Here is a 23,286-nt window from a genome sequence, read left to right on the forward strand (position 1 = left end):
TAAATTAAATTTTAATTAAGAAAATTATACCAAAATACGAGAACTTTTAAAAAGATTAATTTAATATTGATATCGATATTTTTTTTTTCAAAATTTTATGATATTTTTAAATTTATATTTCATTCAAAAATAAAAACATTATCACTTTTTCAAAAGCACATAAAACAAATGTTTACATAAAATTCAGATTACAAGTAAATTATGCAAAAGTACAACTTATTAAAGCTCGATGTTTGAATTCGTATAACTAATTGCAGATAAACATAATCAAATAAAGGATAAGCATCTTATTTTAAAATATAAAAAATCTAAAATATAATTAGGATAATTATCGAGTTCTAACAAAATAATTAATTATTATCTTTATAAAAAATTATATTATTAAACCAAATATAAATTATTTTGTTATTGTACCTAAATTAAATTATAATAAAAAACTGAAATTAAAAAATTACAAAAAATGAGGAATTTTAAATAGTTAATTTGATACGAATATCGATATATTTTTGTTATGCATAAAGTATTGTATATTGATGCATATTAATTAAAATTCAAGATTACAAGTAAATTATGAATATATATAACTTATTATCGATGTTTGAATTCTTATAACTAATTGCAGATAAACATAATCAAATAGAGGATAAACGTCTCATTTCAAAATCTAAAAAATCTAAAATATAATTAGAATAATTATCGAGTTCTGACAAAATAAATAATTATTATCTTTATAAGAAAATTATATTATTAAACCAAATATAAATTACTTCGTTATTGTACCTAAATTAAATTATTAAAAAATTGAATTAAAAAATTACAAAAAAAATATGAGAAATTTTAAATAGTTAATTTGATACTAATATCGATATATTTTTGTCAAATTTTTATGATATCTTCAAACTTATATTTTATTCAAAAATAAAAACATTATCGTTTTCTCAAAATCACATAAGACCATATTATAACATCGACTGAGATAAAAAAATAAAATAAAATATTAAAATCAAGATGTATCTCGCTGCATTACGCAAATACCATTCTAATGTATGATAAAAAACAAAGGAACATTCTGATGTCCATTTAATCAATAAAATAGATGGTCTAGATTTAAATGGCATTTTCGTAGATAATGTGAAAATTAAGTAACTTTCTAATACGCCTAACCCATATCCAAAGGTATATTTGGAACAGAAAATATAGATAAAATTTGGAAATATTTAAACGGGCTACTCTTGGGGAAATTACCTTATCAATATATAAGGTTGGGTTCATGTGAGACCAGTCTGTTTTCGTGAGACCCGTGAGACTATATTTTTATACTTGAAACTTCACAGCAAAAACACTGTGAAGGTTAAAAAAAGTCACCTTCACAGCATTTTGTTGTAAAATTTCAAGTGTAAAAAGGTGGTTTCACGGGTCTCACGAAAACAGACTGGTCTCACATGATCCCAAGTCTCAATATATATATATATATACACTATATTATAAAACATTTGATAAAAACTCTTAAAAATCATTTTTATACACGAAGTACTGTTTATTGATGCATATTACTTAAAATTTAAGATTACAAGTAAATTGTGCATAAGTACAACTTATCAAAGCTTCATATTTAAATTCGTGTAATTAACTGCAGATAAACATAATCAAATATTGGATAAATATCTCATTTTAAATATAAAAAATCTAAAATATAATTAGGATACTTATTAGTTATTATCTTTATAAAAAAATTATATTAGTAAATCTAAATTATATTTCTTTCTTACTAAACCTAAATTAAATTATAATTAAAATTTTGAATTAAGAAAATTACATCAAAACACAAGAACTTTTAAAAAGATAAATTTGTTACTGATATCGATATATATTTTTTGCAAAGTTTTGTGATATTTTCAAATTTATATTTTATTCAAAAATAAAAAACATTATCGCATTATATCGACATAAAAAAGGAATAAAATGAAACACTAAAATCAAGATTTGTCTCGATGCATTACACGAGTACCATTCTAGTATATATATATACACACACACACACACAAAAATTATAGAAAAGAATTACATAAAGATTAAGAAAGAAAGTGACCGGAATTTCTATCTTCCATTCTTCCTCGGATAGATTGAAGGTGTTGGTTGATAGATTGTAAACATTCCCATTTTGTTTTTTTAATTTTGACCAAGCTGCATATTTTCTTTTAAGATAATCATTGTGATTTTTCATCCGTCGTTGGTCGACGATAACATTATGTTTCTTTTTCAACTCTTCTCCAACATTCTTTCACGATTGTGGCTTAAGACTACTACCTTCTCGTCCATTTCTAATTGTTTCATGTATACAAGCTTCAAGAAATGTTTGGATCAATCCATCCTTTTTTCCAACTAATCCTATGTTTCTTTTGGTGTGGAGATCCACCAACTAATTCTATATCTAGTCCAAACAATTTTATAAAGTATAAAGTAATATAAAGTTTAGAAAAACTTTGTAAATGTATAAACAACAGGGAAGAACCAAAATCATAAACTAGCTTGTTGCCAACTTTCCACATATGCACAAGGTGAAGCATTGATTCCAAACCAACAGGGAAGAACCAAAATCACAGTCGAGGGAAGAAGGGAAAAGCCAAATATAGTCGTGAACCAATAACAGTAGCTAAAATAGAACAAGGGAATAAAATACAGTCGTGAAAATACTTGGAATCGACTGGAGGGAGACGATCGGCGAGTTTCACAGGCGAGATCGATGGCCGAAGGTGAGCTCTCGTGTGTCAGATGCGTGGAACGGTGGAAGCGATTGCCTTTTTAGAGGTGAAGGGTATATGTGGAATAAACAAGGATCTGAACCATCTAGTAATGTCCTAGACACAAAATGATTAAGAGGTGGTTGTCACCATTGATAGGATACAAATTTTTTGCCAAACACGTTTTGCCTCTGATATATTAAAAGATCAACTCTGAATGGAACCATTCATAGCTAAACAAACGGACCCTAAATAGGATAATTAAGGAATTTTAAACAAGTTCATGGTTGAAATCTGAAATTTCATAGATGAAACAATTAAGTGAATGAAATAATTAATAAATGTGATATTTAAGAAATGTAATAATTAATTGAATAAAATACTTAAGCAATTTGTTATCAGTAATGAAAAAGACGAAAATGCCCCGATCAACAAAGTTTGAAAAATGGATTGATCGGGTCTTTTCTGGGTGGACTTTTCTTAGGTGGTGCGGTAGTGATGGCCAAACTGGCTAGGTCCGGCCCGGGACCGGTAAGGACCGCTTATAGGACCGAAATTTGGGACCGGTTATGGATTTGGGGTGTTTTGCGGGACCGGGACCGGTTATGGCTCGGCCCGGCCCGATTTTTAAAAAATGTAGTTATTTTTTTAAAATGTAGCCGTTTTTTGGTCTTTTTTTGTATTTTTTGCTTTCTAAACACTATATATAAGTGTATTGGTTGAGAGATTTACATACCGAGTTCTCGATTCGTAAAAAAGGCAAAAAAACGTTCACAATTATCGGTTTCTCGTTATATTTTGTAAGACAATGGTATTTTAATCATAATAAAACACATTTTTAAAGTGTATTTGAATGACCCAACTACAAATTTCATAATGTATTAAAAAATAAAAAAAATATTTTTTAATGACCGGGACCGACGGCCCATAACCGATTACAATAAAGCTTGACCAGGCTCAACTTTTTTGAACGGGACCGGGACCATTACGAGAAATCTCGGGATCGGTTGAGCCCGGCCTGGCTCGGAACCAGTTTTTGCTCTGAGGATTGAAGGAAGATAGTGCATCAAGCTGTTCACAAGGGCCAACTTGACCATCACTACGGGTGTCTGCCTCCAAAATTTCGGCTTCATTAAGCTTTAAGACCTGGTTTAGGTCGGGCTTCGGGCTTACTAGGCTCCGGTAATTATCGAAAGGGCTTTATGGAAACAGGCTCGGGCTAGGCTTAACGGTTTCGAACTTGGATTTTCTTTGTACGTCTTTATTAAGAGGATAAATAGTTTCTTAGAATACATATCTATACTATCTTATAATACATTTGACTAAAACTCTTAAACTCTTAAAAAACTCTTAAACTCTTAAAAAAACTCTTAAACTCTTAAAGAAACTCTTAAACTCTTAAAAACCCAATCCCTTATCTATCGCTATCCAACCCAACTAGCGTATCCCTAAACCCCCGCCAATCCCCTGTTTATCGCTATCCAACCCAATTTGATTTCATCTAAACAATTTCATCGCCCTAACCCCATTCGATTTCATCGCTCTAACCGAATTCGATGAAATACACCCTAAACGATTCGATTTAATCCCTAAATATTCTGAGATGAGGTCTTCTACCCTAAACTGTGCGTATACATTCCCCACCTATATATACAGAAGATACTTCATTGTACAGTCATTTTAAATAGCAAACAACCAACCAATTTGAAATGTAAAAACAAATATACCACATGGTCAGTCATTATTTATGTTATTGCTTGCATGTTGTAGGCTGTTGTGCTTTATCAGGGACTTGAGGATGATCTTCTACCTTCGACAACGGCTAATTTCTCTAATAAAGGTAGTCTTTCTGTCCTTATGTTATTTTTATCTCACGTTGCATTTTGCCTATAGTTTTTTTGTGCATTGCTTTAGAACTCACTTTTTAGATTAATTCTTGAGATCTGACCAGTTGCCCATACGAAGCGTAGATGTTACTAGGCAGAAATGCAGTCCCCTAAGACTACACCCTCCTTTAAGTTTAGTTTTTGGACAGGAGCTTTGTATGTATATGGATACATTAGAGAATGCAAACATCAACAATCATTCTTGTTCCTACTGTTGCTTCTGTCCAAGAACCTGCTGTTATATGTTGGACAAAATAGTGATGGCATGTGCCTGCTGCCTGCTGTTGAAACTATGTAGTATAAACAAAGAACAAATCACCAATRTAACATTGTTCTAAGCTCCTACCTGTCTTAATTAATTAACAAATGCAGATGTAATGTTTTTATAATGCTTAATGTACATATTCAACTCATTTCTTACGTCGTTAAACCTAAATACATATTCAAGTCATTCCTTGTATAATCGTGATTGGATTGAACAGGAAGAACAAGCGAATTTCCAAGGGAAAGAAGGGAGTCAAGAAGAAAGCGGTAGTTCTTTTTATCTGTGTGTGACAAGTTTATGATATTTTTAGTCTCTGGAACTCTTTAAGTCAAGAAGAAAGCTGATCCTTTTTCCAAGAACGATTGGTATGATATCAAAGCTCCATCACTATTCAGCGCCAGAAATGTTGGTGGTCATGAGGTTGCTCTTCATGCTGTTGAGAAGGTAATGCCAACCATGGTTTCCCTTTTTGTCACTTTGTTAAGTTTTTATTGTATGTTATTTTATTTTATTGTACGTCTAGGATCGATTGAACATTGTCATTGTAGAAGCAAGAAACTCGATTTCAGGATCCCCTTGGGTGAATTGTATTTTTCTTCTGTGCATTAGATTTATATATTTGAGAAAATATAGCATTTTCATTGTAAGCACATAGACTGAGATATTGATTTAACTTGCGTATTTGTCAAGATTTATTTATACTTAGTTCAACTGTTGSTGTAAATCTCTTCGTTACATTAGGGAAGTTCACTGAAGTTACAAACTAGAATTTCTATGACGAGCCTAAAGTTATCACTGTTTTTGCTTTTTAATTTTGATGCATACAGTAGTGATGTTMTTTTACATGGCAATGAAAGGGCTAGACCAATAGCTTGTGATGTTTGAACTTAAATTAAAGATATCCTATTTACCCTGTAGCTTTTCCTCTAAGGACATGATCCAATTTGCTTCACATTACTTATTATGAGAATAAGTTGTATTCTGTCCCTCCTACAAACATGGATTTTTGGATGATTAAATTTGAATTTCGCCTCTGCAGGGTCTGAAAAACTGCCATCATCGAAGGTGATGTGGTTGGTGGAACATGTGTTAATCGTGGTTGTGTTCCTTCCAAAGCCCTTCWTGMTGTCAGTSGTCGCATGTGGGAGCTTCAGAATGAACACCATATGAAGTCTTTTAGTTTACAGGTATCTCTATTACTTGGTACATAAATGTTATTTAACTTGTAGCATTTATACATACTGTCTTTCATATATGTCTGTCTAGATTTGACATGTTGGATTTGTATGTTACCTTAGGGTAGCTATGGTGTTCTAGGAGGAGTTCTCCATGTTATTCTCTCAAATTTTCTATATTTGTTGGAGCATTAACCATTTTTAAAAGCAATATTAAATCGGAGAAGTATGGTTGGATAGGAAGGTMTTAGAACTTTCATTGAGATCATGTTTTGTGCACTTGAAACCTGTTGGTAAAACTAAATAGGTGATAATCATGAACCATTCATAGTTCTGGCCTTAAACACAACTGAATGTGAAATTGAGCTGGTTAGATTTCAGTACAGTCTCAAAGCTTATTTCAAGCTTTAGAGCTGGTTAGATTTCAAAACAGGAAAAATTTCTTTGTCTTTCATTTCTCTCATGTTCTTCCATTTATTTTTGTGTTCTTTACTACTGTTTGTCTTTTGTTGAACTTCTTGTTTGCTCAAACCATGACATAGTATTGATCACAGGTTCTATAATTAATTACCATTCGTTTAGGGTCGTAAGCGAATTAAATATGAAACATCTATAACTATATGTATATGTGAGTGGTAGCGCTACAACTTACAAGTAGACATGGAGATAAGTCCAAATAGCTAAGTCCATCTACGTTGGGAATACTTTTGTTGCCCTWTTATTACTCTGCCATCTAAGTCCATATTTAAGTCTAATAACCATTCCAATGCTTGATTTCCACTGTTGTGGCTGCCTGCTGGTTGCAAAATCCAGTATTTATATCAATACTTCCATTGTTTTGGACCAGCGATCAAGGCAAAAACTTTCAATGTGAGTCACACCATCACAACTTAATTCACAGTTCTGTCCCTACTGTTTGCATTCGACTATTCTACATTGTGCAAAGTTGTCAAGTATGTTTTTACCATGTTGGCGTATCCTTTTCTTCTATTGAAGGGTGAAACACAAGACCTTCTATTTATTGCAACAAGAAGGTACAAGTTTTTTGTTCTTCAATGGGTGTTGATGCAAACGAGGTTGTTACTAGGTTCGATTTTACGTGGAAGCTAAAATATATTTTCAACAGCATAATCATATTCTTTTGTTACCAAAGGATTTGTATTGCATCATTTTCTGTTGCATCTGGTTTATAGATAGATAGGAAAATGTTTCTGTATTTAGAACTTGTGTACTTTTTATGTTCATTTACTYACCTGAGATGATTTTAGGTAAATAGTGAGTGTGGTTTAGAGCATTAGCATACAGGTCTCTAGCATCAACATAACGTCAAGCGAAGTCAAGGATCCAACACTGATGGGTTTATGCTGTAAATAGATACATATAAATCTTCAACTACATGCCATATGTTGCTGTTGATCACTATAGCAAATAAACATTAGCTATTGAAAATTGAAAGTTCAAATGCTCCAGTCTCTTCCCAACATGTGGGTTTACTTTATCATCTTATTGAATTTTTTGTTCAATCTACATGCAACATATTGCTGTTGACCATTAGCATAATATTTCTTTTTGTAAACAGAAAGGTCTGCGTTGATTTTATCTTCTCCATGTTATTTTCATCTGCTTTGCAAGATTGTATTGACCAGATTATAAACATAATATTGTGTGGCAGTGAAGGACTGAAAGATTGAGGATTATGAGATTGTCGCTTGTGAGGAAAGTAATATTGCTACAGTAATGTGGTGAATTGGGTCTGTTTTCCGGACTTCAGGTGATGGGAACAATTTCAATAGATATACTTTGTATCTCAATGTAACTTGTTGAAGCTTTATACAATTTATATCTTGCATGAATGAAAGAAWTTGAATTTTAAGAAAGATGCCCCCTCTTATATTAGTTGACTTGCAAAATAATCAAACAAACTCATGATTTAAGGTCAAACTAATGTTTCAGAATTGTGATTCACCCCTGCTGCATCGCACGGGTACACCACTAGGATACCATTTTGATGACGACTCTTACCCGAGTAAGATTGTAGTACACTAGGATACCCGATAAATGAGGATGACGACTCTTACCCGGGTAAGTGCTTACGGGGTAAATTGTTGGTTAGTTGGAATTTGAAGGAGGGCGTGGTTGGATGCTCTAATCTATGCTATTACTACAGTCAAAATCTTAAATAGCGGTTATCGCAATGGTAAAACGGTGATATAACAGTCAAAGTATAGCGGTTCATGTAATCATTGCAATAAAAAAGACGCAATATTTATMTTGATATATTCTATTTCGGTGGTTGTGATCTCATCATTTTGATTAAAGATGGAATAGAAACAAGTTAGTAGAAATGCACTAGAAGTGGATTATGAGTCAAAATAAGAGCTCGTCATTAAATACAATTTGATAGCAAAATGGCTAAAGACTCGTGATCAAATGGATTCGATGACGTACAGTATCTTATTTCTTATTTGAAGGAAGAAAAAGGAAAACTATAGGCACAAGAAATTGAACATATGTATAGTGGGCCCTGATGAAAATACGATGCTGATTATAATGAGTATTTCACACATATTCTAAAACCAAATCCTGAGATTCTTGTTCATATTTAAAACCAAAGGCTTTGGATTCATAGCACACCACACAAATATGCCTCCAAGCTTAGCTTGCCTATTCAACTCTCTGCAGGCCTCAAAGAATCCATCATTAGGAGGCAAACCTAAGTGACCTTTGCTTATGAATTTGGCTAGAAGTTGACTTCCTGCATAACTTGAATCTTGATGATTAAAGTGATATATAAACTGTGAAACATTAAGCTTATCGTATGCGTAAAACTGGTAATTCACGTAATCTATAACATGTCCATATTTCTTCCATAAAGCCAAGTAATGACTTTGAACAGGTTCATTATCTTCGTAGGGGGAGATAGAAGCAAATTTGATGGTTTGGCTTTTCTTTAGAATCGTTATAAGTTGTCCTATACATAGTCGAGGTCAATACCATTCAAATTGTAATGCATTTTTTGGTGGTGTTATAATTTATGGATATACTCCAATCGGAGATTCTCCCAAAGCTTTGATTGTTCCCAGGTGCTGTTGAGACATTCAGTTTTATCAATATTGGTAAATGTCAAAGGCAATGTGTTATCAACATAAATATTTTTTATTGTATCGAGTATTTATAGTCTTCTACCCCTACCACATAAAATTTCATAAAATTGTATTCTTTAAAAAATTCGCCCTACGGTTCAAGGAATTTCGAGGAACTTTTTGTTTGTTGTTCATCTAACCTGTCTGTATACACAGACATAGTGTAATTAGTTTAAAAAGCTGATAAAAATGCAAAACCTAGCAAGTTGAAAATTTTAGCGCTTAACTCGGATTTGATGAAATTGCTCGTAGATCATCCAAGTGTAACTTATAGCATCGTTAAATCTTCTCTAATAAAACCAGTGAAACTTCAAAATCGTTAAAATTCACGGCTCCCGCCGCATTGCGCGGGTACACAACTAGTATATATATATATATATATATATGGCTTGTAATATTGAATATAAGAGAAGAGGCGAGCCGAGTCGAGTCGCACCAGCCACCCATTGCAACCCTAACACATATAACGCACCCTCGCAAATAATTGCTCCTTTCGTTTCATCATCACTCCCATCCTTCTCCTGTTCTTGTTATTTTTCGTATCTTGCTTCCACCATTGCTAGCTGATCTCCATAAATCTCACTTTTCTCAATTCATATCATCATCATATACCACCAATTCGGCATCGGAAAGTAAGCTATCCATCTATCCGTCTATATGCAACCGTATATTCCTTAACGCAAGTTTGTAGTCAGTTTTTATAATTTAAGATTATGTCGATTTGATTCGATGTTGCACGGATTAATCTGAAAGTATTTTTTTTAATGTTTATTGTTGCTTGTAGATTTGGATTCGGATTTTAAGATGTACGCGTATATATTCTTTTTCATGTAGTCTGATTTTAAAATTTTATTATGTGTTTTTAGGGTTCTTCAAGGTGGTGCTTTTAGTTTCTACTGGTGATTTTGGACTAGTTTATTTGTCGAAATAATATTAGACTGATGGGAAGAAAGAAGCCGGCTGCTCGGGAGGAGGATGGGGTTGTGGGTGGGGGCAAGTCGAGAAAGAAAGCTGTAGTAATTGACGATGATGAGTATTCTTTTGGAACGGAATTATCTGAGGAGAAACCAGTTCAGGAAGAAGAGCATGTTGCGCCAGTTGCTGGTAAGAAAAAGGGTAAGAAGGGTAATCAGAAGAATTTGCGTGTAAATGATGATGAAGAAGATGTTGAGGATGATCAGGAGATTCAGTTTACTGGGAAGAAGAAACCAAGTTCGAAGGCGAAAAAGGGTGGGAACTCGTTTGCTGCCTCGGGTTTTGCATTACTTGGTGATGAAGATGATGAAACTTCTGATGTAACTAAGGACGAAGAAGATGATGTTAGTGAGGAAGAGGATGCTAGCGTCGTCTTTAGTGGGAAGAAGAAGTCATCGAAGTCGAAAAAGGGTGGTAGTTTGTTTACTGGTTCTGCATTTGATGCAATTGGGGATGATGATGGGGATTTAGTAGACAATTCAGGATCGAAACAACAATCTGAGGATGAAGATGACGAGCCAATTATTTCTTTTACGGGGAAGAAGAAATCATCCAAATCTAATAAGAAACCCAGCGGTAGTATCTTTTCAGCGTCACACTTTGATGGGCTTGATGAGGGAGAGAATGAGAAAGGAAGTGATGTGGATGACCAAGATGATGCGCCCGTTACCTTCTCGGGTAAGAAGAAGTCTACCAAGTCGTCAAAGAAGAAAAACAGTCCATCTGATATTGCATTAACTGGTGGAGGGACAGATGAAGAAGTCTCGGTTTCTGGATTAAGTATTGATGATGTTGCCGATCGCGATGAAGATTCTTCAATAAAGTTTTCTGGGAAAAAGAAGCCATCCAAGAAGAAAAATAGCAACACTGTTGATGCAGCTGATGAACATGAACAGCCTAGTACTAGCATTACTAGCAAAGAAGCTGATGTCCCAGAAACTTCCAAAAATAAAAAGAAGAAAAAGAAGGGTGGAAGAACAGCCCAAGAAGAGGATGATCTTGATAAAATTCTTGCCGAACTTGGTGAAACTCCTGCTCCTGCTCCTGCTACTGTACAACAGCCACAAGAGGAGAAGGTTCAACCTCAGGCGGAACCTGCCACAGTAGCAGATGAAGGTGGTGAAAAGGATGCAAATGAAGAGACTGTAGAGTCTGCAGCAGCAAAAAAGAAGAAAAAGAAGAAGGAAAAGGAAAAAGAGAAGAAGGCTGCGGGAGGAAAGACAACTGCAGCCCCTGCTGTAGAAGAAAAACAAGCAGAATCAAAGAGTAAGGTACCTGATAAGAAGGTCCCAAAACATGTTAGAGAGATGCAGGAGAGACTTGCCAGGCTTAAGGAAGCAGAGGAAAAAAAGAAGAGGGAAGAAGAGGAAAAGCTAAGGAAGGAAGAAGAGGAGCGTCAGAGGCAAGAAGAACTTGAAAGGATCGCTGAAGAGAAAAAGCGATTGAAGAAGGAAAGAGAAAAGGAAAAGATGTTAAAGAAGAAACAAGAAGGGAAACTATTGACAGCAAAGCAGAAGGAAGAAGCCCGCCGATTGGAGGCAATGAGAAATCAAATACTTGCAAATGCTGGTGGTTTGCCTCTACCAACTGGAGACACTAGTCGTGCACAAACAAAACGGCCCAAGTACCAAACAAAGAAGTCAAAGTCACATCCCCAGGCGAACGGCAAAGCTTCTTCCACCAAGGCTACTGAAATTACTGAAGCAAGGGACAACCAGGAGGACAATGTCTCAGAGTTGGGTTCTGTAGAAGCAGAGAAGGCTGATGATGTGGACATGGAAAATATGGAGGCTCCGGCAGTTGAAGAAAATGGGAACAAAGAAGATGAGGAGGAAGATGATGAATGGGATGCAAAGAGTTGGGATGATGCCGATCTCAAATTGCCAGGTATAAGTGCATTTGCTGATGAGGAGGAAGTTACTGAAGCTGAACCTAAACATAAACTCGAACCTGTACCTGTAGTTAAAAAGGAGATTAAGAGTGCTTCTAATAGTTCAGTGGTTCCTCATCTGACCAAGGAATTGCATCAAAATCTTGAGAGCAAGGAAATTCCGCCTGCAACAGTCGTTGCAAACAAAGGTAAACAACAAGATGTTAAGGGTAAAAAGGAAGAGAAGAAGGAAGAAGAGGGTGAAAAGACACTCCGATCCCCAATTTGCTGCATTATGGGTCACGTCGATACTGGGAAAACCAAGTTGCTTGACTGTATTCGGAGGACTAATGTTCAGGAAGGTGAGGCTGGAGGAATCACCCAACAAATTGGTGCCACTTACATTCCGGCTGAGAACATTCGTGAAAGAACGAAAGAGTTGAAAGCTGATGCAAAGCTCAATGTCCCTGGGCTATTGGTTATTGATACACCTGGGCACGAGTCCTTCAAGAACCTGAGGTCTCGAGGTTCTGGCTTATGTGATATCGCCATTTTGGTTGTTGACATTATGCATGGTTTAGAACCTCAAACCATTGAATCACTAAATCTATTGAGAATGAGGAACACAGAGTTTATTGTGGCCCTGAATAAGGTGAGTTGGAATTCAATATATGGTGCCGTTGCTATGAACTTTGTTCTGTTGCTTATTTCTCTTGTCTGATTTTTGTACATTGTATTGTGGGACTGTAGGTTGACAAATTATATGGGTGGAAAACTTGCCGTAATGCACCGATTGGGAAGGCAATGAAGCTACAATCCAAGGACGTTCAGCTTGAATTCGAGCATAGAGTCACTCAGGTCATTATGCCCCAACATATTTCTTTCTCCATCCAACTCTGATGCATAGCAAATCTCAGTTTTCTTTCCTGACTGGCTTTCTCATGATTTGTGCTTTGTAACCTTCAGGTAATTACAGAATTTAAGGAGCAAGGATTGAATACCGAATTGTACAACAAGAATAAAGACAGGGGAGAAACTTATAGTATTGTGCCTACAAGTGCTATCAGGTAGTTTTCTTACCCCAGCTGTTTTCCTCATCTTTTGTTTGATCTACTGCAACACACCACTTGATACTAAATTTTTTAACCAAAATTTGTGCTCTTATTTTTGGCAAAACAGTGGGGAAGGCATACCTGAAATGTTACTACTACTTGTCCAGTGGGCTCAGAAGACGATGGTAGAAAAACTTACATACAGCAGTGAAATTCAGGTATATCTTCTTTTCCACCTGTTTCCTGTTTTGAGAGTTTTGGGTTATGATTCTGATTTTTTGGCATGGACATCTTCTTAGTGTACGGTGTTGGAGGTTAAAGTCATAGAAGGCCTTGGAACAACCATTGATGTGGTATTGGTTAACGGTGTGCTTCATGAAGGAGATGAGATCGTTGTTTGTGGCTTTCAGGCAAGTGCAAATACTTTGTTGGTACATTCAAGTTACTAATGTGGTAGCTCTTATTTAACAAACGATGCCTGCGCAGGGTCCAATCCATACTTCAATCCGATCATTGTTGACTCCCCATCCAATGAAGGAACTCCGAGTGAAGGTGCAGATCTCTTTGATTCTTTTCTGGCCTTTTAAATTTGATACATTTCTGTTTGGAATTCATTTTCGCTTTAGAGTCTGTATGAAGATATTCTGAATGCTTGCACAAGTATGGTTATGGTGAGAGTATTGTGGGTGATCTTGTGCATGAGGAAACGAGGATGTTCTTAGATATAGTTTTTGCAGTTCAGTGTATGCGTCTCCGTTTAAGGATTGAAACCCTCCTCTAATGATTCATGTGTTTAACTTAAGATATTGTCTACTATTCAAACATAATGTTGGACTGCAATCTGCTCTTGGCAGTGCACATGTATTTATGTTCATCTTGTGGCGAGTTCATATTATATTTGGACCTTTGGGTTTAGACCTTTTCCAAAGGTTTGATGTTATGAATTTTAACAGTGAATTGGAACTATATTACTGATTTCCTTAACAATATAAAGCTTTGCTGTACTATATTCTTTTTGGACATTGCAAGTATGTCTTGATTTTATTTAGGATGTTGTCTCAAGAAGGTATGATAAGGGCACTTGGCCAATATTGACTATCATACACAAATGAGAAGTAATACCAACAATTATGTTGGGGTAGTCGAATGTGTATGGACTAGCATTCATAGCATATTATGTAGTTATCTACTTATCTTGGGCATTGATGAATTTGCTTTTGTTGCTTGATACAGGGAGCCTACATTCATCACAAAGAAATCAAAGCTGCACAAGGGATCAAAATTACTGCACAGGTGATGTTAATTTTCAAAATGAAAAATGAACTTGCTTGATTTTCTCTTGAAGGCATAATTTCTTTTCCCTCTGTTCTAATTAGAACAGTAAACAAAACGTTCCCTTTTTCTTTGGGTCAACATAAGTTCATCTATTTCATTGTTCTTGACATTAAGAGGTCATGGGAAATATTGAACTTGAGGCAGAGATGCTGGGGAAGAAGAATGAACATTGTTGAGACCTAGATGTTCTGTTGGATAAAAACAACTTACTTTCGGAGGAAGAAAACCTTGCCTTTGAATATTGTTGTTTAATCACTCTAAACATTTACCTGCCCTGTATGCATGCCAATTGTTTCTTCAATTAGATGATTGAGGAGTCTTTTGAGCTGCATACTGTAGATGCCATGTCTTTTGAGAAACACGTTTCACCAACATTTCAACTTGATTCCATCAATCACTTAGATGGTCGGTGGAGTAATTTAACTGTGTTTAACATGTTTTTCTTCCCTTGAACAGAATCTTGAGCATGCGGTGGCTGGGACCGCCCTATATGTGGTAGGGCCTGATGATGATGTGGAAGAAATCAAGGAATCAGTCATGGACGATATGAGGAATGTTATGAATAGGATTGATAAAAGCGGTGAAGGAGTTTACGTTCAAGCATCTACTCTTGGATCATTGGAGGCATTGCTGGAGTTTCTAAAGACTCCAGCAGTAAGCATACCTGTTAGTGGTATAGGTATAGGTCCCGTTCATAAGAAGGATGTCATGAAGGCTAGTGTCATGCTAGAGAAGAGAAAGGAGTTTGCAACAATCTTAGCTTTTGATGTCAAAGTGACCCCAGAGGCCCGGGAGCTGGCAGACGACCTTGGCGTCAAGATTTTCATAGCTGATATCATTTACCACTTGTTTGATCAATTTAAGGCTTATATGGATAATCTAAAGGAAGAAAAGAAGAAGGAAGCTGCTGAAGATGCAGTATTTCCATGTGTTCTCAAAATCATGCCAAACTGCGTGTTCAACAAAAAAGATCCAATTATTCTGGGGGTGGATGTTCTTGAGGGTATTCTTAAGGTAAAATCATTTTACTACAATCTTAGCCGGAAAAATTGAGACTATTTATTATCATCATGACCATGGTTTTTATTTTGTTCTTGATGGAAAACAAAACTGATGAACATAAAGGAACAAGATAGTTGCTGCATTGTTAACGTGCCCTCACTATTCATGTATTACCATGTTAGTTAGAAGATCTTTGCTAGGATGTGCTCTAGCTCTGCCAAAGTGTTAAGTTCACTCATGGAGTAACTGATAAGATGCGCATGACTGGTTGATATGTGGGGTTTTAGGGTTGGGAGGGGTTTGCTATGTTATACCGGGAACTATGGATGTGATAAATTATGTAGCATGCTTTTGTATCTGTTTTGTCCTTCTGTATTATTTCTTTTCTAAGATTACAGAATTTTACTTCTTGAATTCTCTTAGTGAACATGCTTTCGGCCTTTGGTGCCCTGTCCTAATGTTTCCCAAGTGTGTTACTTTCTGTTACCTTTTTTGTAAATATCCACCCATAGTGTAGGGCTTGAAAGTGGTAATGTGTTGTCCGCCAATAGCATATCCAACAGGTCTAAGCACTGCATAAAACGTGTGAGGGTGGGGATCCAGTTGCACTATATGATATCGTCTTGAACTGATGTAATGCCAGATATATTGCTCCTAACGAAAATAACTGGTACTATTGATGGCATCTTAGTTGGTCATTGCCATACATTTGAGAGACCACTGTTATTGGGCTTTGATAATAGAAGTGTTCCACCTTCATCAATTTTCTGCTTTATACATAATGAATGCCACAAGTTAATACTCGTGAGTCTGGCAATCACAATGTGGAATGATTCCAAATAATCACAAACCCAAGGACTACCCCTTCTCCCCATGTGCTTCCTTCCTCGCCAAGTGACGGTCACCGTTGTGTTGCTTTCATCGTCTGCCATTGCCCTGCCTCCCTTCCTAAGTCATTGTCGCCTTCGCCTTGCCTCCCTTGCCAAGCCATCATTGATGTCAGCTGCTTCCATTCCTGAGGCGCCATGTCACAGTTGCCCTGCCTCCCTTCCTGAGCTTTTGTTGTCATCGGCCTGCCTCCCACCCTTAGTCGTCATCCTGCCTTCCTCCCTTAGTCGTCATCCTGCCTTCCTCCCTTAGTCGTCGTGTCACTGTGGAGTAAAGAATTGATAGCCAAGCCTAACTACCAAATCAAACAATAGTATTGGAAATGATACCCAAACTCATACCCATTCACCCTGCAATCAAACCCATACCTATAGTGATTCCAGGGCAATGAACCAAACACCGATGTAAATCTCATGCCATGGAAATTTTGAGGTGTGGCACTTCTCCATGCCTACTTTGGGGAAAAGGCGGAGTGTCGTTGCGCCATAAATTATAACCTTTTATTGAAAAAATTATGATCTGATATCATGGGGTCTCTTAGGCTTCTGTTTTTTGTTTATGTTTACTTCCTTGAAGTTTATGTGGCTTTCACTATACTGATATGATCATTCAAGAAGCTCGAATACTTTAACAGCTATCTATAGATTTTGGATTACGGTTGCCTACTTTCGCATTTCAGAATTCTTGTTTTTCTGTTTTTTCCAATCTTAACATTGATATAGTCTTGTTTGTTTTCTCTTTCTTGTGATCCCCTCTTTCCCTCTACACTGGTGTCCATCTTTTTTCCTGAGAATTGTAGTTGGTCCCAGCTTTTCTATGCCTTTGCAATGAAACACTGAGCTAGCAAAATGGCATATGTTTATTTTTCACGTGTTAGAAGTAAATATATTAGTCTACTATGAAGATTCTTTTGGTGCTATTTACTCTTGTGTGGCGACTATCACACAAGACATGTTTTGCTATACAAAAAATAACTACCGTCTTTTTTCTTCTAATCTTAAAAAAGTGTTTTTTTGTCTATGGGCCTAGCAAAACAAAATTTGGGATTGTGTAAACATTGTCAACAATGTAAAATATGCTTTCCTTCATATACTCGAAATAAAATACAGAAATAGGCGAAAAACTCGAATGAAAAGACAAATGACCCTGCATCTTTTTTACCTCTCCTGCATTTTTTTTTGTATATCAGATTTACGATGAAAATTCTGAACGAAATAAAAAAATCTAAATAAAAAATTCTAATCTATTTGGAACAGAAAAAATGACTAAATCAACTTGTCACTCTAAAACACATATATTATGCTTGAATCTAATTGGCTTTGCCTTCTATTCTTTTTATTTTATAAGTAAATTTTAGATTTTCTGTGCTGCTGCACCATGCTTCATGGCTTACTTTTGGATTGACGCCATGCTCATGATATGATACAACATGTTCGTTTGCTATTATTTACTGTTTCTTACCACAATATTGTATTATCGCTATGCCATTGAAGTCCATTTCCAATCAAAGCCTGCTGTATTTTTTAAATCTTGTACTAGTATTTGCTCTTTGAAATTATGTTAATAATGGCAAATTTCATTTCAATGTCCACATGAGATGTTTTGCCGTGCATAGTATTTTCTTATAGTTGGCAACTTTACCTACCATGAAGAAGCACTGGCTCTAGGCTGCATGTTAGTCTCCATTTAGTGCATCATCTACTAGTTGCACTTCCGAAAGGATCTTAGTTGTTGGTAAAGATATTATTCTTGGAATGTAGAGCCCTTGGTGGAAACATATTCCTCCACTACTTCTTTTCTTTCAATGAGTGTCTTGTTTAGAAACCAGCTTATCCTATAGTTAGTATTAACTAATATTTGGTCAAGTATATCAGAAGTAGAATATCACATTCTTAATGGTCTACATGCTTACCTTCTTGTTTACAGTTCCAGTCTTGTTACTTTGTCACCCTTGATGATTTGGCTGGTGCTCAACTTGTATTATTATGCTCTCAGTTGGATTACTTGAGAAATTCTTTGGGAAGCTAATATTACCGTGCTTATTGGCTGAATCAATGTTGTTTGTGTTTGCATTACATGGATGGATGAAAGTGGATACTAGTTTAATCATCGTGGTCAATTACTCTTTTGGATAGGTGGCCTGAATCATAATCACAGCATATGCTAACGAATGACAATATTTATTTATTATTTTTCGATTAAGCTATCCTATACTCATTTATATCAGCTGCAGAAGGAGCTTCTTTCGTATTTGTAAATTCTTTAAAACACCTTCCAATTATTTTCTTGGCTGCTTCTTTTCTATGCGCATAGCTAAATTATTTTTTGTCTAATTATGGATTCACCATTCAGTGTAAAATGTCCCTGACGACATACCTTCTGTCAAATTCTTATTCTGTGCAGATCGGAACTCCAATTTGCATTCCTCAGAGGGAATTCATTGATATTGGACGGATCTCTTCCATCGAGAATAACCACAAGCCAGTCAGTTATGCCAAGAAAGGACAGAAGGTGGCTATCAAGGTATGAAACTATGCCTTATTGTATTATATATCTAATTTGTTCCGAGGGTCATATGCTTCTCGATCGTTCAGCAATATCAACTCAAAAATGTTCTACTTTTAACTTATACCGCACCTTAAAATCACATACAGCAAAATTTGATGTGGAACGACCCAATGATATATCACATATACTCCCTCTATCCGGAAATAAATGTCCACAATAAAAAAACATAGTTTAAGATATACGTCATTATTACACTTTTTAAATTAACTGAATGATAGTTTTACCCTTAATGATAGTGACAAACCCTCTCTCTACATCTCATCAACTCTTAAATATCCGTGCTCTCATAATTAAGGGTAGAGTTGGAAAACATAATAAATTATAGCTACGTTTTTTCTAAAGCGCACACTTATTTTGGGCTAATCATGCTCTATCTTTCTGGTTCAACCTTGTTGAAGGATCTCACCTTACAATGCCTTTCTACATACATGATACTCCCTCTGTCCCAAAATGAATGTCCACTATGAAAAAGACACGTGGAAAGTCAGGCCTGCCTACATTTTGCTCGGTTGGGATGTACTGTGTTCATATGGGTTATTTAGAAAACAGGTGTAGTTTGTGCTTATATTTGCATTGACAGATAACGGGAAGCAACGCTGAGGAGCAACAAAAAATGTTTGGGAGGCATTTTGAGATGGAGGATGAGCTCGTCAGTCGTATCTCGAGGAACTCAATTGACATACTCAAAACAAATTATCGGGTATGTAAAACATTGAACAATCCCATTATTTGAGATACTGATGGTTAGGTTGTTCACCGTCTGTATTTCTTTTTGCAGGACGAGTTGTCCAACGAAGAATGGAGGCTGGTTGTCAAACTGAAAAACCTCTTCAAGATACAATGAGTTTTGTGTTTCCTGCATGCTTTTGGTTTTCCGATAAGGCGTGGTTGCGGCAGCAGCTTCACATAAACAGAGAGAAGTTTAACTTAAAAACGACAATGTGATGACGTTCTTCTCCATGATGGTGAAAAAGCCCGAATCTCAGAAACAGGTTTGCGAGAATTTTGTGTCTCTCGATTTGTTGTGTTACAAGTAATATTTATGAGAGCGCTGTGTTTAAAAATCCGAAGGATTCGAGTTTTTTTGCGATGGAAAACTTGTTTTGGATTTTGAAATCTTTGGTGGTTTTGGTCTTAATTGAATAGATAGTTAATTTCAGGACAAAAAGACTTCTACATGAGGTAATGGTGTTTTAAAACATGTATTTTGAGGGTGCATTTGATACCTAGACATGATACGACAGGAAATAACAAAAACATGTCTTACATTTGGTGAGAGATCAGATTGGGTCAGGACAGGACATGGTAGGATGGGATTGACTGTTTTTTATCTGACAAACTACTATACTACTGATGGCAAATTAAAATCCTAAGACATTCCATAATTCTTTCACCGAACCATTCACGGATCGACAGTTCGACACTGGTTACAAATTTTATGGAATTTCATTATCTATAGGATTTATTTTTCAGTTTTTATTAATTATAATGAGATTTTTCTTCTCAAAGTCTTCCAAGTTCAGTTTTTTTCCAAGTAAATGCTTTAAAGTGTATTAAATGCGAAATTTTAAATATCATAATTTAAAAGCATTAATAATATTTTTGGGTAAAATAGATTTAAAGTTTATATATTTTTATTTAGAATAAGCATGGGACTGGGGTGGGGACCGCAATTCCCATCCCAGTCTCTGCTGGAAATACGACCCCATCTCTGTCCTCGATAGGAAGCGGGGATTTCTAATGCGGAATTGGGGATTTTCTTTCTTTGTTTATGTGAGATATTTTAAAATAAATGTGTTAAAATACAACATTCGATTAAAAATAGTCAATTGTAGTTTTAAAATTTTGTTTTGATAGGGTATCAAATATTCATATGTGAACAAAATTATAACATCGTATAATAAGTCTAAAACCAAAAGGAATTTAATTTAATACAAGGAACACTGAACAATTATAGTAATACTATGCGTCCATGTTCACTTATACGAACCAAAACATATCGAGTAATATCTAGAAAATTAAAACATCATACGTAATCAGTGGGATTGGGGTGGGAATGGATTCCCTCCTTGATCCCCAAACTTCGTCCAGGTCCTCGCTCGATCCTCAGTTTTATGGGGAATCTTCGATCCTGGTCGGGACGAGTACATCGGATATCTCAATGGAGCTAGTCTCATTCCCATGCCTAGTTTATGACCTGGTTTGGAAATGGTTACCACACCTATGACCGTTGAGATTGGCTTGGTCCAGGACCCGTTTTGGCCATCTCTACCAAACACATTAAAGAATTGTTTGTTTTGAACTTGATTGATTAAGTTATATTAACGTGTTTGGTTTTAATTTAATACTAAGAGATGGAATTAAAAGGTAAATAGCTTACCAAGAAATGCATAAATTAAATATTATAATCGAACAATATTATTTAGTTTTGAATATATTTGAAGTTATTAAATTTATATACTTTAAATAATTTATATTATTTTAATTTTAGTCATTCAAAGTATTTATCATTTTTTTTGGATTAACCTGGATATCCAAATCGCTATGCGAACCGACTAATCCCAGAGCGATCACCTGCTTTGCAGATAGTCCGAAGTCACCGCATTTGAACCTCCGTGGCCACAAGAGGATTTTTATTCCTTATTGGATTTGAACCTGAGACCTCCAGGTACTTTTGACCTTTGGAGCCAAGCTCAAACCAATCAGGCACCACCTTTATGGTTTTCAAAAATTTATTTTCTTTCAACACATATGTAGATAGAAGATTAAAATGATAATTTTTGTTATTCAGACTATTTATTCGGAATAAAATCAAACAACAATCTATATTAATTCATTCAGACAGATTACTATTTATAGAAAATTTAACAGATTTAGTCATTCAAAGCTTGATCGATAAAAAAATCAAACAGCTCCTTAAGTGTGTATGATATCCAAAATACCAGTTACGTGACTTGAAACCACCACCTCCCTCCCTTCTTTTCAGTTGTCTTACATTTTTTCGAATGAAAAAAAAAGACAAATAATAGTCACTGCACATGTGCAACTTGTGTTGCAAACGTCTAAATGATGTTTAAAAATATGCATTTCAGGTGGTTTTATTTAACACAATACGTGTTGAAATGCGATATTATTGTTGATGTGTTAGAAAGATCAACACAAATAACAATCGTTGAGTCATTTATGCTATAAACTTTGGGTCTTTTAACAGAGAAGTTATAAAGCCAATCGCATTATATGATACCCTTTCTTTATTCCTTAAATCAAATTTTGATGTGTAAAAGTATGAATTCAATACATATCTGCAAGGGGGTAATTATGTAAATTTAGAGCATCTCCAACAGCTAAAATAGAGATTTTGGTGTTTTAGAGATTTCTTGCAAAACAGATCCGCTATAATGTATGTTAAAATAGAGAAAAAAAGATGGAGAATATGAAAATTTGTCAACTTAGAGAAATCTCTAAAACCCAATATTTAAGAGCATCTCCAACAAATTCTACATAATTTTTCTAAAATGGAGAATGAAACTTCAAAATCTCTAAAACACAGATATATTCAACTCAAACGTATTCTTAATTTTAGAGATTACAACATTATTTTTCTGGAGTATTCTCCAAATTTGGAGATTATTATACCCTCTCTCAAACTTTATCCATCTCGGAGAAAAGTTTTGGAGAACCTGTTGAAGCAAAAAACATGACCAAAATCTTTATTTTTTCCGCTTTGGAGATTGTGTTGGAGATCTTCTAAGATATATAAAGAGTATTTTGATCTTTAAGAGTCATTGAACTTAAATATTTAGGAGAGAAAAATAATATTTTATTCAATATATTAAATATTTTAATTCTCTTAAAGGGTGCTTTTATATATATATATATATATATATATATATATATATATATATATATATATAGAGTTTGTTTCAAATACAATCCATTGCATTTGTATAACCATTGCAACCCAATATATTGATATATTTATGAAAATGATGAGAGTTCATTTATTATGATTTGAATATTTATGGAAGATGAATATGATTCATTAATTATGATTGATACTTTATATTAGGAAACAATAAAAACTTCTATGAAATCACATATTAATCAAATGAAATGGACGGTTGATATTGAGTTGTATTGGTTGCACAAATGTCAAAGGTATATATATATATATATATAAAGAGAGAGAGAGACTTGAGATCATGTGAGACTAAGAGTTTTTCGTGAGACTGTAAGACCAATTCTCAACCCTTGGATTAGATATACAATATGGACATTCATAATTACAAAATTACCACGAGACTTCTCAATAATCACAAAATTGTCACCGTGCAACTTTAGACCATTAGATCATTAGCTTATAAAGTTGATCAATGAATATAAATT

The 23,286-nt window shown here is 35.0% G+C and overlaps 1 protein-coding gene and 1 long non-coding RNA gene across 2 annotated transcripts; both read left to right on the forward strand.

Moving 5' to 3' along the window:
* The first annotated feature begins 4,517 nt into the window (after nucleotides 1-4,517).
* On the forward strand, nucleotides 4,518-7,922 carry LOC112510763. The gene is made up of 4 exons (XR_003069053.1): nucleotides 4,518-4,581; nucleotides 5,110-5,336; nucleotides 5,932-6,079; nucleotides 7,740-7,922. It is a non-coding gene; the product is annotated as an uncharacterized LOC112510763 (long non-coding RNA).
* Nucleotides 7,923-9,613: 1,691 nt separating this feature from the next.
* LOC112511388 (eukaryotic translation initiation factor 5B-like) lies at nucleotides 9,614-20,178 on the forward strand. The gene is made up of 12 exons (XM_025116988.1): nucleotides 9,614-9,842; nucleotides 10,077-12,707; nucleotides 12,806-12,913; nucleotides 13,022-13,122; nucleotides 13,235-13,325; nucleotides 13,407-13,517; nucleotides 13,594-13,659; nucleotides 14,341-14,400; nucleotides 14,899-15,456; nucleotides 18,736-18,855; nucleotides 19,481-19,600; nucleotides 19,679-20,178. The coding sequence occupies exons 2-12, from the start codon at nucleotides 10,152-10,154 to the stop codon at nucleotides 19,742-19,744; spliced, it is 3,957 nt and encodes a 1,318-aa protein (XP_024972756.1). The 5' UTR covers nucleotides 9,614-9,842; nucleotides 10,077-10,151; the 3' UTR covers nucleotides 19,745-20,178.
* Nucleotides 20,179-23,286: the final 3,108 nt, after the last annotated feature.

Source organism: Cynara cardunculus (genome assembly GCF_001531365.2).
Source record: "Cynara cardunculus var. scolymus isolate 2C chromosome LG 4, CcrdV1, whole genome shotgun sequence".
Lineage (NCBI taxonomy): Eukaryota > Viridiplantae > Streptophyta > Magnoliopsida > Asterales > Asteraceae > Cynara > Cynara cardunculus.

Bases quoted from the DNA above. Each gene is read 5' to 3' on its own strand.
- LOC112511388 (XM_025116988.1), top strand. From the start codon at position 10,152: ATGGGAAGAAAGAAGCCGGCTGCTCGGGAGGAGGATGGGGTTGTGGGT. The intron at 12,708-12,805 runs GTGAGTTGGAAT...GTGGGACTGTAG, and splicing joins TTATTGTGGCCCTGAATAAG to GTTGACAAATTATATGGGTG. The intron at 12,914-13,021 runs GTCATTATGCCC...TGTAACCTTCAG, and splicing joins TCGAGCATAGAGTCACTCAG to GTAATTACAGAATTTAAGGA.